Here is a 16,317-nt window from a genome sequence, read left to right as displayed (position 1 = left end):
ACGTACTCAGGAATCATTGTACAACAAAGCTTTGCAGTGTATGTTTGCTGGCGTTCAAACAACATCCATTCTTTATCTCTCTGTGTTATTCTCAGGAGAGTGATATCATTCATGGTCACCTGGTTGAAATAGGGTGCTTTTCTTACGGGGACATTCGGAGATGCCCGTTCCTGCTGGGCTGTTTGTCGGTGGCTGAACAGAAATGTTTCCCGCTGTTAGCCACAGGGGAAGGGGCTAGCCACACACTGGGGGGAGGCAAAATGCGACCTTGGAACGAAAGCACATGTGCTATGTATGTAATGTTAACAGCAAGGTTTACCATGAAAGAGTGTACCCATTGTTCTATAAAATGTGTCTTTTTAAATACCACTGTCCCCTTTTTTTTTCTCCACCAGCTGCATGTGTTTCAAGGATCACATGATCTTCTCCTTCCCAGAGGCTAGTGAAAATTAGAGGGCGAAAAAAACGCACTCGCGATGAAATGTTCTCTGAGCTCATGCTGACCTCCCACACTGACAGAGCACAGATGAATGCGTGGAGGCAGACAATGTCAGAGTGCAGGAAAGCACAAAATGACCGGGAGGAGAGGTGGAGGGCTGAAGAGAGGGCTGAAGTTGAAAGGTGGCAGCAGCATGATGAGAGGAGGCAGGATTCAATGCTGAGGCTGCTGGAGGATCAAACTAATATGCTCCAGCATATGATTGAGCTGCAGGAAAGGCAGCTGGAGCACAGACCGCCGCTACAGCCCCTGTGTAATCAACCGCCCTCCTCCCCAAGTTCCATAGCCTCCTCACCCAGATGCCCAAGAACGCGGTTGGGGGGCCTCTGGCCACACAGCCACTCCACCCCAGAATATTTCCCAAGCAACAGAAGGCTGGCATTCAATAAGTTTTAAAGTTTTAAACTTTTAAAGTGCTGTGTGGCCTTGTCCTTCCCTCCTCCACCACCCCTCCCAGTGCTTCTCTCCTCCACCACCCCTCCCGGGCTGCCTTGGCAGTTATCCCCCTATTTGTGTGATGAATTAATAAAGAAGGCATGAATGTGAAGCAACAATGACTTTATTGCCTCTGCAAGCGATGATCGAAGGGAGGAGGGGAGTGTGGTTAGCTCACAGGGAAGTAGGGTGAACCAAGGGGCGGGGGGGGGTTCATTAAGCACGCCCTCCTGTGCTCTTCTAACCGCCCTGGTGTCTGTCTGCGCGTAACCAGCAGCCAGGCGATTTGCCTCAACCTCCCACCCCGCCATAAACGTCTCCCCCTTACTCTCACAGATATTGTGGAGCACACAGCAAGCAGTAATAACAGTGGGAATATTGGTTTCGCTGAGGTCTAAGCGAGTCAGTAAACTGCGCCAGCGCGCCTTTAAACGTCCAAATGCACATTCTACCACCATTCTGCACTTGCTCAGCCTGTAGTTGAACAGCTCCTGACTACTGTCCAGACTGCCTGTGTACAGCTTCATGAAGGGGTAGGCTGGGTCCCCAAGGATAACTATTGGCATTTCAACATCCCCAATGGTTATTTTCTGGTCTGGGAATAAAGTCCCTTCCTGCAGCTGTTGAAACAGACCAGAGTTCCTGAAGATGCAAGCGTCATGTACCTTTCCCGGCCATCCCACGTTGATGTTGGTGAAACGTCCCTTGTGATCCACCAGTGCTTGCAGCACTATTGAAAAGTACCCCTTGCGGTTTATGTACTCGCCAGCTTGGTGCTCCGATGCCAAGATAGGGATATGGGTTCCGTCTATGGCCCCACCACAGTTAGCGAATCCTATTGCAGCAAAGCCATCCACTATGACCTGCACATTTCCCAGGGTCACTGCCCTTGATATCAGCAGATCTTTGATTGCATTGGCTACTTGCATCACAGCAGCCCCCACAGTAGATTTGCCCACTCCAAATGGATTCCCGACTGACAGGTAGCTGTCTGGCATTGCAAGCTTCCACAGGGCTATTGCCACTCGCTTCTCAACTGTGAGGGCTGCTCTCGTCTTGGTATTCTGGCACTTCAGGGTAGGGGAAAGCAAGTCACAAAGTTCCATGAAAGTGCCCTTACGCATGCAAAAGTTTCGCAGCCATTGGGAATCATCCCAGACCTGCAACACTATGCGGTCCCACCAGACTGTGCTTGTTTCCCGGGCCCAGAATCAGCGTTCCACGGCATGAACCTGCCCCATTAGCACAATGATGCCCACATTGCCAGGGCCCGTGCTTTGAGAGAAGTCTGTGTCCATGTCCTCATCACTCTCGTCACCGCGCTGACATCGCCTAGTCACCCGGTTTCGCTTTGCCAGGTGACTGCATATACTACTGGATAATGGGTGTGGTGTTTAATATGCTCCTAATTGACAAAGTGATCTGAGCGGGCTCCATGCTTGCCGTGGTATGGCGTCTGCACGGAAAAAAGGCATGGAACGATTGTCTGCTGTTGCTCTGACGGAGGGGGGGGGGCAACTGACGACATGGCTTATAGGGTTGGTTTACAGGGAATTAAAATCAACCAAGGGGGTGGCTTTACATCAAGGAGAAACAAAAACAACTGTCACACAGAATGGCCCCCTCAAGGATTGAACTCAAAACCCTGGGTTTAGCAGGGCAGTGCTCAACCCACTAAGGTATCCCTCCCTCTGGTATTTCAGGCAGGACTGAATCTCCATTAAAGTTTTCAAGGTGCCCCGACAGACCTCACCAAAACGATTGTTGGCCACTGATTTCACGGAGGGAGGGGGGAGCAAATGAATACAAAACAAATCTGGTCTATATCTTGTTTTGATCCACTCCATCTATCTTTTACATCTTTAGCTGGCAGCAGACAGTGCAGTAGGACTGCAAGCCATCCACATCTCCTGGCTGCTTGGCAGAAGACGGTGCAATAGGACTGCTAGCCATCCTCATCTCCTGCCTGCTCACCAGAAGATGGTATAATAGGACTGCCTGCAGGACTAAAGAGAATGACCTGGTCGAGTCACTCCTAATTTAGTCCCTGCGCTCATGTCTGCCCAGGCACTCCTGACTGACTTTTCCGAGGCGGCCAGGAGCACCTCGGATATGACGATGACGACTACCAGTCCTATTGCACCGTCTGCTGCCACAAGGCAATGGGTTGCTGCTGTTGTGTAGCAATGCAGTACCGCGTCTGCCAGCACCCAGGAGACGTACGGTGACAGTGAGCTGAGCGGGCTCCATGCTTGCCGTGGTATGGCGTCTGCACAGGTAACTCAGGAAAGAAGGCGTGAAACGAGTGTCTGCTGTTGCTTTCACAGAGGGAGGGAAGGAGGGAGGGCCTGACGACATGTATCCAGAACCACTCGCGACAATGTTTTTTGCCCCATCAAGGCATTGGGATCTCAACCCAGAATTTCAGTGGGCAGCGGAGACTGCAGGAACTGTGGGATAGCTACCCACAGTGCAACGCTCCGGAAGTCGACGCTAGCGTCAGTACTGTGGAAGCACTCCGCCGAGTTAATGCACTCAGAGCATTTTCTGTGGGGACACACACACTCGAATATATAAAACCGATTTCTAAAAAAACGACTTCTATAAATTCAACCTGATTTCGTAGTGTAGACATACCATTACAGGGTGTCCCCTGTTTCTCAGCTGCAGTTGCTCCTAGGGACAGGAAAGAGGATTTTGATTTCTGGAACCAGGGGCCTGATCTTAGCAGGAATTTGTTGAGACTTGGAAGGTGAGGAAGTGAGTCTTGGATGCTGTGCTGGAGTTAAAGGCACTGAGAGGATGTTGTTGGCATAAACTGAAGCCCCCTCCTCCCTGGAGAGCCATCAGAAGCTCTCTGAAAGCTGTGAGAAGAGCAGCCTGTAAACATCACACTTTGGAATGACAATAAAATAGCTTCATTCATCCCTGGATCAATCTTTTGTCAGCCTTAATAGGATGGCTGCCAGCTTTAATACCTCCACAGCCCTCCAGAGCCACCTTGGGAGAACTGAAACCTCTCTGGGTGCCAGCCGGCTCAATAATGTGGCACCCACCGGTCAGCTTTCACCCAATCGCAGGGCTGGTGGAGGGAGTGCAGTATGAAGCTAGCGACATTCAGACAGCATCATGCCTCCCTTGGGGGCAAACAGTTGGGGTTTTGTGAATTATGAGGTGTGGAAGTATAGGATTTTCTTACTGCCATTCCTGTGCTAGATACAAAAGCCAATGGCAAGACCCCTGAATTCAGGGAGAGGATACTAAAGGCAGAGAGAAGCCTGCATTGCCAGTATACATCCTTGGGATCTTTATCATTTTGTCTCCATTGCCTCCTTTCATTGACTCTTTCCCTTATTTCTCTTTCTCTTTCATTCACTTCTCCCTCTTTTACCCCTTCTGTTCCTGTGGCGAATTTGAAAGTTTGCCTGCACAAGCTATAAGCTGTTCCCTGCCTCTCTTGGCAAACACTGGAGTCCAAGCCCTTCTGCCTCTCTCCAGGTTCTTACACGATGCTTCATGCCTCGAGGGACCTGTATATCGGTGGCTCAAGGCACCAGTGCCAAGACAGGCACCAGCATGGTGAAAGCTGCAGCTTGGGCCACCAACAGAGGGCACCAATGCTGATGCCAGGTAAGAGATGTCTCGGGAAATCCTGGATCCTAACCTGTGAGCATTCTGCCTCCTCTAAAATAATCTTGCAAGTCTGTGCTTGAATATGTTCATGATTTTGTCAACCCAGGCTGTGTCTGAGTAGATTTCTGTCATGTTCCTCTCCTAGAGACCAAGCAAAAGGCCTCGCTGCAGACTTTGGGGTGACCTTCCTGGTTCTATCCACTCAGACTGGCACTAGGATGCCCTTTGTAGTGTGGCTTCTAAGACAAAAATGCTGGCCCTAGAGCGGGTTTAATGGGGCTGTTTGAGTGGTTGAATAATGAGCATGTATTTCTCTGTTTCATTCAGTTTTCCCATGTTACCTTCCCTCTGTCCCCAGAATTCTCAGGGTATCGTTGGGGCTGTATTGAAAATCCTGGGCTGCTTTGAAGCACAGCAAAGATAGTTTTGAGTGAATGAACCCAGGAGAGAGACAAAACCGCTGTCAATGGAAGTGGGGCAGATGATGGTTGGTGGGGAATGTGGCCTTGCTCAGCGCAGGGCCAGTTGATGTGTATGGCCAGCTTAACATGGTGCTGCCATGTCTTTCCTAGCATTGCCACTAGTTGCTTCTCAGAAGTTGTGTCACAGACTCAGTGGGCAAGCTCATTTGCCCTCAATGTGAAGGAATCATGGCTTGTAGCAGTCCAGTAAGGTGGTAGCCTGAACTTGCTGTGTCGGTCACACTGGTGGCCAGTACCGCTCACCAGATCACTTGGGAATAGAGTATTTGGGGTTGGTGTTCTAAGCCTCTCGGTGCCTACAAGGAGACCCACTGTGCTTGCAGCCAAGAAGCATAGAGGTGGAGGTGACCATGCCTGCAGGATGTTCTCCCTGGCGTAGCTGTAAAGGGCCACAGCTCTCCTGGCAGGGATTCTCCCCTTCCTCTTACATGTTCCATTTGCAGCAGGACTGCTTTTGTTCCAGCTGTGTGGGCTGCTCTCTAGAATGTACATTAATGCGTTTGCTTTTCTCCCCTTCTCCTGTGAGACTGTGACGCTGTCCCCCCATGCAGCAGATGCCGAGGCTTCTTCCCTCAATTCCAGATGATGCCCCTTCATAGCTCACAACTCCCTTCCTTCCATAATGAGGGCTGCTTCCCTCCATCCTCCATAAATGGTTCCTATGGCAGGGTCCATCTCTCTCTGGAGAACAAAGCACTGTGGGAGGAGTTCTACACACTTGGCACTGAAATGATCATCACCAAATCTGGCAGGTGAGAGCAAACCTGTATCACCAAAAATGTCTGTGGCATGTTACTTTCCACCCTCACTCACCCACCCTAGGTACATCCCACCTTCAGTGCCATCTGCTGTCCAACGCTGAAGCTACTACTTTACCTTTCTGTCTCTCACCTGTTCTCTGGGTCAAGCCAGCCAAGTGCTGTGTCTGCCCACTAGTGACCAGGGTCACCAGATGAATGTGATGAGTTCGCACATCCAGCATAACACTATAAAGTGTGCTCTGAGTGTGCAAGGTGCACACCACCATGACCAAAACATTCACTTGAGGGTCAGATGATTCCTGGGCAACAGCTCTACAAGGTGAACTAAAGGAAAAGCCCCATGTTGTGTGATCCAATAAGAGCAGTAATACCCCCGTCATCAGGGACAGTGACCAAGACAGTAGTTGGGATGCACTGCAGAAGCATGGATATTATGCTGGGCCTTTGGTAGCAACCTCACTGTGTTTTTTCAAAGGAGTGGCAAGTACTCCCCCTTTTAAATAGTTTTACAGCTATATGCCCTATGTGAGCTCTCCAGATCCTGATATGGACTGTTGCATATTGTCTGATCTGGGTTTTCGATTTTCATTACACACAGCGGGACAAATTCTGCCCTCTATTATCACTGGCCCTCAACAGAGGTGGTAAACAGCTTCACGGGGGTTGCATAGGTGTAACTGAAGGGAGAATTTGGCCTCCTGTATTTATCAGTGCAAGAAAGTCAGGACCTTGAGCGCCCAAGGAACTGTAGTTCCTTCAAGTGAGGGCCCTAAACAAGAGCTGGTGCGTCAGATGAGGGCAAACATCAAGCGTACAATGAAATCTTTTTCTGCTCTCTTCCTTCTCCCTCTGTGCAGACGTATGTTCCCATCTTGCAAAGTGATTGTTACCGGCCTGAACCCTCACTCTCTCTACCTAATGCTGGTGGATATTGTACCTTTGGACAACGCTCGGTATAAATGGCACTGTGGCCACTGGGAGCCAGTTGGAAAAGCTGATCCCCATTTCCCCAGTCACTTCTACCTCCATCCAGATTCTCCAGCTCCTGGCAGTCACTGGATGAAAGAACCAGTCTCCTTCCAGAGACTCAAGATCACCAACAATACTCTGGAGCAGTGTGAACATGTAAGGAGAGGCCTGACCATTTCATTTGTACATAGAATAAATGTGTGATGCTACAAACCATTGGTTTATAGGGAGCACTGCACTATGAAGTCATCTAATGCTATGACATGCTGTTCATACACAACAAGGAGAATAATAATTCTTTCATGTGCCCAAAACTGATATTAATATTAATCAGAATTATACCTGATGAAAGGGCCTATTAGAATACCTCACCCATCTCCCTGCCAGGGCAGGTTTGTTCCCTACAGTCCTACTATTGCTGCTTTCTTCAGGCTACTTTTAAAAGTTCCACGCAATGAGGCTTCCACCCCTTCTTTTGGAAGTGTGTTGCACACCTAACACCTGGACGTTTTTTCCTGATGATCATCTTAAATTTTCCCTGTCTCATTTTCATCCCTACTTATGCTGTTAGTTACCCGCCCCCCCTTTGTAGCATCCTAAATTATTCCTCTCCCTCCTTGGTGTTTATATGTACACTGTCACGTCTCTTTCTTATCTCACCCCATAACCATCACTTAACCAAGCTATTAACTATTTTAATCTCTTCTAATAAAATGGCCCTTCCAGCCTCTCTCCAGTTTGGCAATAAATTTCCGGTAGTGAAGTGCTCAGAACTGGACCTGGACCTGTTCCTAGAGGTGTGTTCACACCCGAGCCATAGAGGAGGGCTTTGCTACCTCCCTGTTCTGCCATGTGTTACTTTCCAATATGCACCCTGCGGTACATTGGCCTTTACTGTTTCCGTTGTTGAACTAAAAACATCTCATTTGTTGTAGATCCTCTTCCCCCATTGCAATCCCATACCATATGAACTATCTTTCTATACAGTAGCATTTGTCTTATTACCATCTCCACAGCTGTGGAGACAGTTCTACACTAAAGTGAAAAGGAAAGTTTTCACTTCAGTGTACAGCTCTGCGGGAAGTTCCAGAGAGATGGAACAGCACAAGTAGACAAGTTCCACCCCTAATCACCTATGGTGAGTGGGAAGGGCAAGTGGGTCAGGAGTAGGAGGTCCCAATTCAAAGAGATTGGGAGCGGAGGGGGAAGAGAGAGGTTGGAAAGAACCAACAAATGTAAGATCAGGCCCATAGATAGAGCTAAGTTTCAAATGCATTCTAGACTTTTGTTTATTTAAGTCAAACCTTCTAGGTTAAGTGTGGTGTGGCGTGGCATTCACTTCCACTCCCTTTAGAGCAAATGTCATCTGTATTCCACCTACACATGAGCAGTTATTTAAAAGTGGTGGTGTGCAACATGCTACTGCATCTGAAGCCTTTCCAGGTGACTCCTCCAGGAACATTGAGTTCATCACAGTGATGCCATACAGAGTTCAACATTGTTATCAAATCCTCCTGACTGCTTGTTCTCTCTTTGGTTTTAGATTATATTGCATTCAATGCACAAATACCAACCACGATTCCATGTGGTGCTGACCAGCGCACATACACTCACCCTGCCCTGGAATGCTGTGGCCACCTTTGTGTTCCCAGAAACAACTTTTATGGCTGTGACAGCCTATCAGAATTCCAAGGTAGCTTTTCTCTGACTCCTTCCATCTTCTCTGAGACTTTCTGTGAACCTGGCGCAATTCAGGGGTAAATAAAGCTTTCTTCAAGCAAAATGAGTATTAGCACTAAGAGGTGGAAATTAAGGGTATGGTGGCTTTAAGATTAAACTCGATAAGTTTATGGAGGAGATGGTATGATGGGATAACATGGTTTTGGTAATTAAATATTCATGGTAAATAGGCCCGATGGCCTGTGATGGGATATTAGATGGGGTGGTATCTGAGTTACCCAGGAAAGAATTTTCTGTAGTATCTGGCTGGTGAATCTTACCCATATGCTCAGGGTTTAGCTGATCGCCATATTTGGGGTCGGAAAGGAATTTTCCTCCAGGGCAGATTGGAAGAGGCCCTGGAGGTTTTTCGCCTTCCTCTGTTGCATGGGGCATGGGTCACATACTGGAGGATTCTCTGCTCCTTGAAGTCTTTAAACCACAATTTGAGGACTTCAGTAGCTCAGACATAGGTGAGAGGTTTTTCGCAGGAGTGGTGGGTGAAATTCTGTGGCCTGCGTTGTGCAGGAGGTCAGACTAGATGATCATAATGGTCCCTTCTGACCTAAATATCTATGAATCTATGAAAGGTTCAGGTACTCTGGTGCTAAAGCTATTAAAAATACACAAAGGTAGCTTATTAGTTAACACCCTGGAGACCTCGGTTCAAATCCTAGCTCTGAGCACAAATTTAAAAGTGTGAGTTTGGTAATGTAGCTAATGACATTTGCCCACATCACAAAAAATACTCCATGATTTTCCATGGTTTTTGCTGAAGAAAGACCCAGTATAGGAATAGCCAAGGGTGCAATAACATCAGGACTGGAGTGTATTGGCAGAGCTATATTGGCAAGCTTGTACAGCACCATAGCTGACTCTAGCATGTACTGTATATTGGGCTATTGCCTTTGAGGGGAGCATTCATTGTTCCCTGATTTCACCAGCTTCATCTTCCAGGTTTCTGTTGTTTTCCTCTTTCTGGTTTCCTTCCTGTCCTATTTGCTCCTTAAATAACCGCCATTTTTGAATGGTCTCACTCTGAAGCCATTTCACCAATAGACTGGGGAATATCCACGTGACTAACATGGCCTTTTTCACTCTCTCCCCTCCCTCATTCTTCCCCCTTTTTCTATTCCTCTCCACTTCTCTTTTTTCTCTCATTACCCCTCCTTCCTCTTTCTCATGCTTTCCTCTGTCTTTTCTCTCTTCCTCTCCCTCTATTTCCTTTTTTCTGCATTTTTCTTCCTCCCTTCCTTTCTCTTTGTGTCTCCACCTTCCCATCTCTCTCTCCTTTGTATTTCCTTCTCTCCCTCTGGTATCTCCCCATCACAGGTTACCCAGCTGAAGATTGATAACAATCCATTTGCGAAGGGGTTCCGAGAGAATGGACTCAGCTGTAAGAAGAACCGGTAAGAAACCTCCTTCAACAGTTCCTGTTTATGCCAAACCACTTAGGCCTTGTCTGTATTACACTTATGGGGGAAATATCCCACCATTTCACTCCCCCAGCTGCAGCTCCATTAGTAGTAGAGATGGTGGTAGAAGTGGTATAGACAAAACACACAAGCCACCAGCATTTTAAGTACCATGTCAGTCAGCCAGACCTGCTTAAAGCAGGTCTAGAGGACACCACGATAAAAAAAACGGGTGCCTTTTCTCTGCTCGTGCTCCTGCCATTGCTACCACTAGGGCAGTAGTAGTCCACCAGTAGTAGCAAAATAGTGGCGATTCCTCCCAAAAGGCTAGTGCGCTCTCAACTTTGCTATAACCGAGACTGCTTTGGTTCATCTCTTGGTTATTCTAAATCCAGGTGGGATACATCTTATTCAGAGTCACAGAGACTAGCCCACAAAGGCCTTATCTAAACTGGTCTTTAAAGAGAATATGGGAAACATGTTTAAAGAGTTCCCCTTAAACCCAGTCCTGGCATGGTTTTACCAGCCAGTGTGGATAGGGCTTAAATTGTTAGAACCATGATTGAAACCTGTAAAGGTCCAAGCTTGAGCATAATTATAAATATGGTTGTAACCATCCACACTAGCCAGACAAAGCATGTTAAAGACCAGTTCTGATGTAATAATGATCCAACAATACTATCCCACAAGCTCTTCTCTTTCCCGTTTTTTGTTATTCTTCTCTTCCTCCCTATGCCTCTGGTGTTGCCATCTCTGTTATTCATCTGTCTAGAGATTGTGCATGGGCACAAATGTAAAGCATCATGCTTACCAACCAGACACACTAAATAAATAATGACAAACAACCAAATTTGAACATGATTTTTTAAACTCAGTTTCAGCTTCATTATAGTCAGGGCCTTAAGTGTGGATGGAGAATAAATGAGAAGTAATTTGAAAGGGAAGCTTTAACCTGCTAGCTCATTCACTGTCTTCAGCTGTGCACGTGCACTGGAGAAATACACTGGAGTAAGCTCTAGAATCATAGACATCAACAAGCAGCATTCTTCTGTTCACACATCTGTCTGAATATGAGCATTGTGGTATTTGAGGGTGTGTACATGTGTATGTCTGCATAATAAAAAGAAATACGTCTGTGTGTTTAGTAATAATCATGTTGCTGTGTCTATGTATGTGTCCATGCTTGTTGCTAGTATGTCTAAATGTGTGTGCAGAAGTACAAATGGCATCCTTACATATGGGGGAGCTGCAGTGTAGGGTGTGAGTATGTGTGTTCACAGTGGTGCAGGTACAGTGTATTTGTCTGAATACCTGGATATGTGCATCTGAATCGATTTTTGTATGCTGTGTGATGGTGAATTTGTTTTTCTCCTTCATTCTAGAGGGAAAAATGTTAGAGGTACTGAAATGGTAAAGCAAGGAAGTGCTGAGGAGACAGGCTGTGACCCCCTCACCGATGAGTCTGTAGCCACACTGCAAGGATACTGGTCTCTCCACTGAGACTGAGCCACGGAGCAGCTCTCTACACAAAGCTTAGTGGTATGGGTGGATAAAGCAAGCAGTTTTTCTTTGCACACCCAAAGCTTGCCCCGCGCTCACTTACGCTGGCTCTTACTATGCCCAGGCTATGATTTTTCATATAATTTACCACAACAAACCACTTCCCTCCAATAATGATAATTATACAGCTGCACACAAGCCATTCCTAGCAGGAACTCCCCACACCCAGTTCCAATTTCAGTCCTCTCCTACCTTCCCATTTGGAATTTTAGCACAGAATTTGAGTGTTTTCATTGATTGCACTTTATAGACATTTGTTTTGTATTTTAAATCTATGTTCGTATTGCAGAAAATATTGCAGCTTTTAAAGTGCTGGTCAGTTAAATACATTTTCTCATCACAGACACACGGGTAGTCTGCACTTTTGTGCTAGTGATTCCTTACGTAGATGTGAGATTGGAATACGGTATATTATTACCAGAAGCACACAAAGTTGGATAAAGTCTAATATTTTTAGTGTAATACATCCATTTCACACCCCTACTGCCCTCAGTCCAATTAGAATTTACCTCTTTTAACGGCCCATACAACTCGCTCACATGCCACCCAGTGATCTATGAAGGAATTGCAACTTATTTATTGTTAATAACGTCCTGCACTTAACTTAAAAACATTTGTCCACTTTAGGAGGGCTAATTTTTAATTTATTGTTTCAAAACACGTCTACCCAAAATGATGCTGTGCTTTTATAATCACAGCAGGGGACATTTTGAGGTTTAAATTTCCCTTTAATCACTAAGGATGTAATAAAAACATGAAAAGTTCTTTGAGCTCCAGAGTGTTAACCAGGGAGAAATTTACTCGGGAGTTTACAAATGTGAGCTGAAGAGACAAACTGGGTAATAAAATGCACAACTAGGGACCAAACCGGCTAAAAGTTGGTCTCTAGCTGCCCATCAGGAGTTGAGACTTGGAGAAAACAGGCTATTCAGCACCTCCAGAGCCATAAGATCCTGGTCATAAACATTTCACAATATACTGGAGTGGGGGGAGGGAGCCTTAGGTCTGCAATTCCTGCCTGGAGTTTGCACCCAGGCCTGTGATCACAAGGATGAGGATCTTTACTAACTAAAGATGGGGTGGGGGGGAACCTATACAAACAAATTGCTTCATGAAAGAGACAGAGCAGCAGTCATTTAAGGCTATGCAAATGCATAGGAATTCATGGGCTGTATGATCCCACAGCCAGACCTCAGGAATCCATGAAATCTGACAGGCTCTACTTTCCATTCCTGGTAACACATAGGGATTCCTGTCTGAATTTCTGTTGCCGATGGAGACATCATTTTTGCGACCAGGGGCTGATCAACTGGTGTGAGAGAAAATACAGCTCAGAATCTCTCCAGCCAACTGAATGGGTTTTTTCTTTCACTATATATGCGAGACCACTCTGATTGAAGTGTTCTTCCTTTCTACAATGAACTTATCTTATGTCTCTTTTTTACTGGCTTCAGCTTCCCTATAGAATATATGTATCCCATCATAACTTTTGTTCCTAGTTTCAGAACCAGTCATCTAGGATGCACCTTGTAGTCTACTTCTGCATTCAGTTTCTTCTTCTGAAAGATACAGATATATGTCCTGTAACTCAGTCCCTCAGGTCGGATTCTTCTGTGGATTCTGTATACATCCTCCGTCTCCCTGGGTTCACTCTTTCCTCCTGTAGAATGCCTGTATTCTCTCTGGGTATCTAATTATGGCTTCCTTTCTTATACAGTGTATGTATCCTATGGCTGTATAGCTTGGTAGATGCAGTCAGGCCTTGTTCTTTTTTTTTAACTGAGAAAATATAAATTACATATATAAATACACAAAGAGGAAAAATGGAACCCTCTTTTTTATAATAAAAAAATATATTGGGAAAAGAATTCCATCATAACAATAAACTTAGAACAGCAGCCACTTTTATTTAATTCCTGAGGGCTTGTCTACACTGAAAATTTACATTGGCATAGTTACGTCTCTCAGCAGTGTGAAAAATCTACCCACTCCCAGTGTAGACAGTGCTAGGTTGATGGAAAAATTCTTCTGTCAAACTAGCTAGAGCCTCTTGGGGAGGTGGATTAGCTACAGCGATGGGAGAATTCCTCCTGTCACTGTAGTGAGTGTTTGCACTAAAGGCTATAGCCATGCAAGTGCAGTGCTGTAGCGTTTTAAGTGTAGAAATAGCCTGAGTGACAGAGATAATATCACAGGTACCCTCTATCGAAATCCATTGTGTATGACTTCATTCTCGTATTATTCCCTTTTGCTGCGAGACAGCACATTATTGGAGATTAAGAAATTACACCAATGCCCTACAAATGTCAGTTATCCATTGCTTTTTGGGTGATGAGTAGGATCATTAAATTAATCAAGGAGGGAAGATGGACATAAATTTCTTTTTCGTATTTGGGGAAATTATGTGTGAGTTCTTCCATTTCTTGCATATGCCACACACACTATAACCAGTTTGTGTTAGAGGGTGGGAAGACCAATTTCCATGAAGTATTTCCCAGCTAGACATAACTTTCTAATCAGTTGTATTTTTTTTACTTTTTAATTGTGTATTTCAGTTATCTGTCGCAAGTATTCTATTTTCTGGTTGAAATTTTATGTCTGCTTTATTAATAATCTTCCCAGCTATCTTGATTGTCTTTATCCAAAAATGATGCTATTGTGGGGTAAGTCCATAAAATTATGTTGTAGACAGCACTTCCTAGTCCTTCCAGCAAACTTTCGCTCCATGCCTGCAAAATCTTAAGCATATGCATTAGCGTTGTGCATGTGAGTTGTCCCATCGACTCCTTTATTTTGTTTATTAATGTAATGTTATGAGAGTGTAACCTTGATGGGATATAGTAGAGTCTTATACAGAAACAATTGTATAATGTGAATGTACACCTCTGATGTCAGAAGCTAAACTAATGAATTTGTAAGCTGATTAAATGTTCAAGTTCTGGCTCATTCTGTACTTGTTTGTAAGATAGATCTAATACAGCGTATTTGTTTACAAAAATAAAATCAGCATCCTACTTTATCTGAACCCCCCAAAATCCAAAAGATTAGGGTATGTCGTTCTGAGTTTGGCCCTTCTTTTTTTTTTTTTAGAATAGATGGTGAAAACCTAAAAACTGCTTTTGTTTTGCAAAACCATGTCAGTTTGGGTTTTTATTCAGCAAAACCATACCCAGGGCTTGTTTTGATCTGGGTCCTGGTTTAGTTCAACCCCCAGTATTCAGTGTTTGAGTTACATGTTGTATATACTCTCCATGTTTCTTCTCTTTTCCTTGTGTGTATTTTAACCTACAGCCTTCTCCCTATGACATGAATGTGTACTGGGTTTGGAGGTGATTGGATTCTTCCTTTGTTATTGGCTTTTCCTTGTACAATGCCCAGGTGCGCTAATATGCTGGTGCTTTCCCATGCAGTGTGCAAGAAAAGCAGCACTCTGCTGTGTTGTGCTTTGTGGTTACTCTGGTGCTGTGTTGTGAAGCTGTTTTTGCTGTCATGTCCCATCCAAGCTGTAAAGTCCTTTCAAAAAGGTGTTTTTGTGGATTTGAATGGGACGGAGTGCTGAGCAGTGTCTGGGAAACACAATAGGCTGACAGGAAAACAGTGCAGCTAACATCAGGAGTCTGTGAAAACTTGAAAGAGCCTAAGGCCCCAAAATTTTGCATTTGACTCTGGACTGTAGCCTTTGAGCACAAACTCAGCCTGCCCTGTTAAGTGGCCGTTAAGTGTTTCCCTTCTTGTCTCAATGCTAACTAGCTAGTTGGAAGAAGTGAGTGCATATTATAGAGGGGATGGGAGGGGGGATATGAGTAGGGGAAAGAAGGGAAGAGCAGCTTCATTTCTCCAATTCACAAGCATAACTCTTTGGCCAGATAGCTCAATCCACAAACCTGTGAAGAGGCAAAGCCTAAGTTAATACTGTAATATACTATACTACATTTGCATGAGCCCTTTTCACCCCACGGTCCCAAAGTCCACCCCAAACTACACACAGCACCTTTTAAATACAGCCTCCTCTGGGGTGGGAACAGGGGGGTGACCAGGACACAGCACACTGCCTCACAGTTCATGGAGCTGTTACCAACAGGCTATCTCCAACCAGCGTGTTTAACCCTTTCAGCTAGTTTTGTTTTCCCAAAAGTGATTTTGCTTTTTGCGAACACTCGATGGTTTGGGGACCAATGCAATTTGTGGCTTAGCAGACCCACAAACCCCGGCCTGCTGCTGAGCCTCTCTCATGGGTCTGGGCTATGAACATCTGAACAGAATGTTTAACAAGCGACAAACCTAAGTATGACAGCTGATTTCCCGGGAAATAGCAACCAAAATTGTCCACTTAAAAAAATGCAAATACTCATCATCAAACGAAAAGTTTGCATCACCTGAGCTGTAGTAAGCAGCTGTCAAGAAGCCCTTCCTTATGCTACAGCATGAGAGGAAATTGGATTTTTTTGAACCAACATGTGGAAAGTTCTGCTCACCGGGGAGTCTTTCTGAATAATAACAATACTTTACACTTTTCTAGCACTTCATGTGGGGATCTCAAAACACTTTACTGACATCCGTTGATTTTAGCTTCACGTCCCCATGTTTGAGGAAACCAAGCCCTAGAGAGAGCCTAAGTAACTTGCCCAAGATGAGATTGAGTCAGTGGGAACATCAGGAATAGAATCTCTCAGTCCTCACTCCCAGTTCTCTGCTCAGTCCACTAAATGTATTTCTTGCTGAAGCGTCTGCTCTGCTTAGAGAGCGATTTTTGCATTTTCTTTTTTCTCGGTCCCTTCTGAGATGTTTGAAGTCAGTGTCTAGCCAGGACACTGTTAGTTAGTTAGCTTAGATACTGAAGTGTT

The 16,317-nt window shown here is 45.3% G+C and overlaps 1 protein-coding gene across 3 annotated transcripts in view; it reads left to right on the top strand.

Annotated features, from left to right (window-relative positions):
* The first annotated feature begins 3,592 nt into the window (after positions 1–3,592).
* LOC140898613 (T-box transcription factor TBX6-like) overlaps positions 3,593–16,317 on the top strand; it is a 24,244-nt gene continuing 11,519 nt past the window's right edge. The window contains exons 1-6 of one of the 3 annotated variants that reach the window (XM_073312667.1): positions 3,593–4,564; positions 5,576–5,801; positions 6,668–6,935; positions 8,323–8,472; positions 9,831–9,907; positions 11,296–11,452. In XM_073312667.1, coding sequence (XP_073168768.1) covers positions 4,444–4,564; positions 5,576–5,801; positions 6,668–6,935; positions 8,323–8,472; positions 9,831–9,907; positions 11,296–11,413 — 960 coding nt within the window. In that variant the 5' untranslated portion in view covers positions 3,593–4,443 and the 3' untranslated portion in view covers positions 11,414–11,452. The remainder of the gene's footprint in view (positions 4,565–5,575; positions 5,802–6,667; positions 6,936–8,322; positions 8,473–9,830; positions 9,908–11,295; positions 11,453–16,317) is intronic. The other 2 variants (XM_073312670.1, XM_073312668.1) reach the window with 2 other exon arrangements.

Source organism: Lepidochelys kempii, chromosome 15 (assembly GCF_965140265.1).
Source record: "Lepidochelys kempii isolate rLepKem1 chromosome 15, rLepKem1.hap2, whole genome shotgun sequence".
Classification (NCBI taxonomy): domain Eukaryota; kingdom Metazoa; phylum Chordata; order Testudines; family Cheloniidae; genus Lepidochelys; species Lepidochelys kempii.
This window is presented reverse-complemented; position numbering and strand designations above follow the sequence as displayed.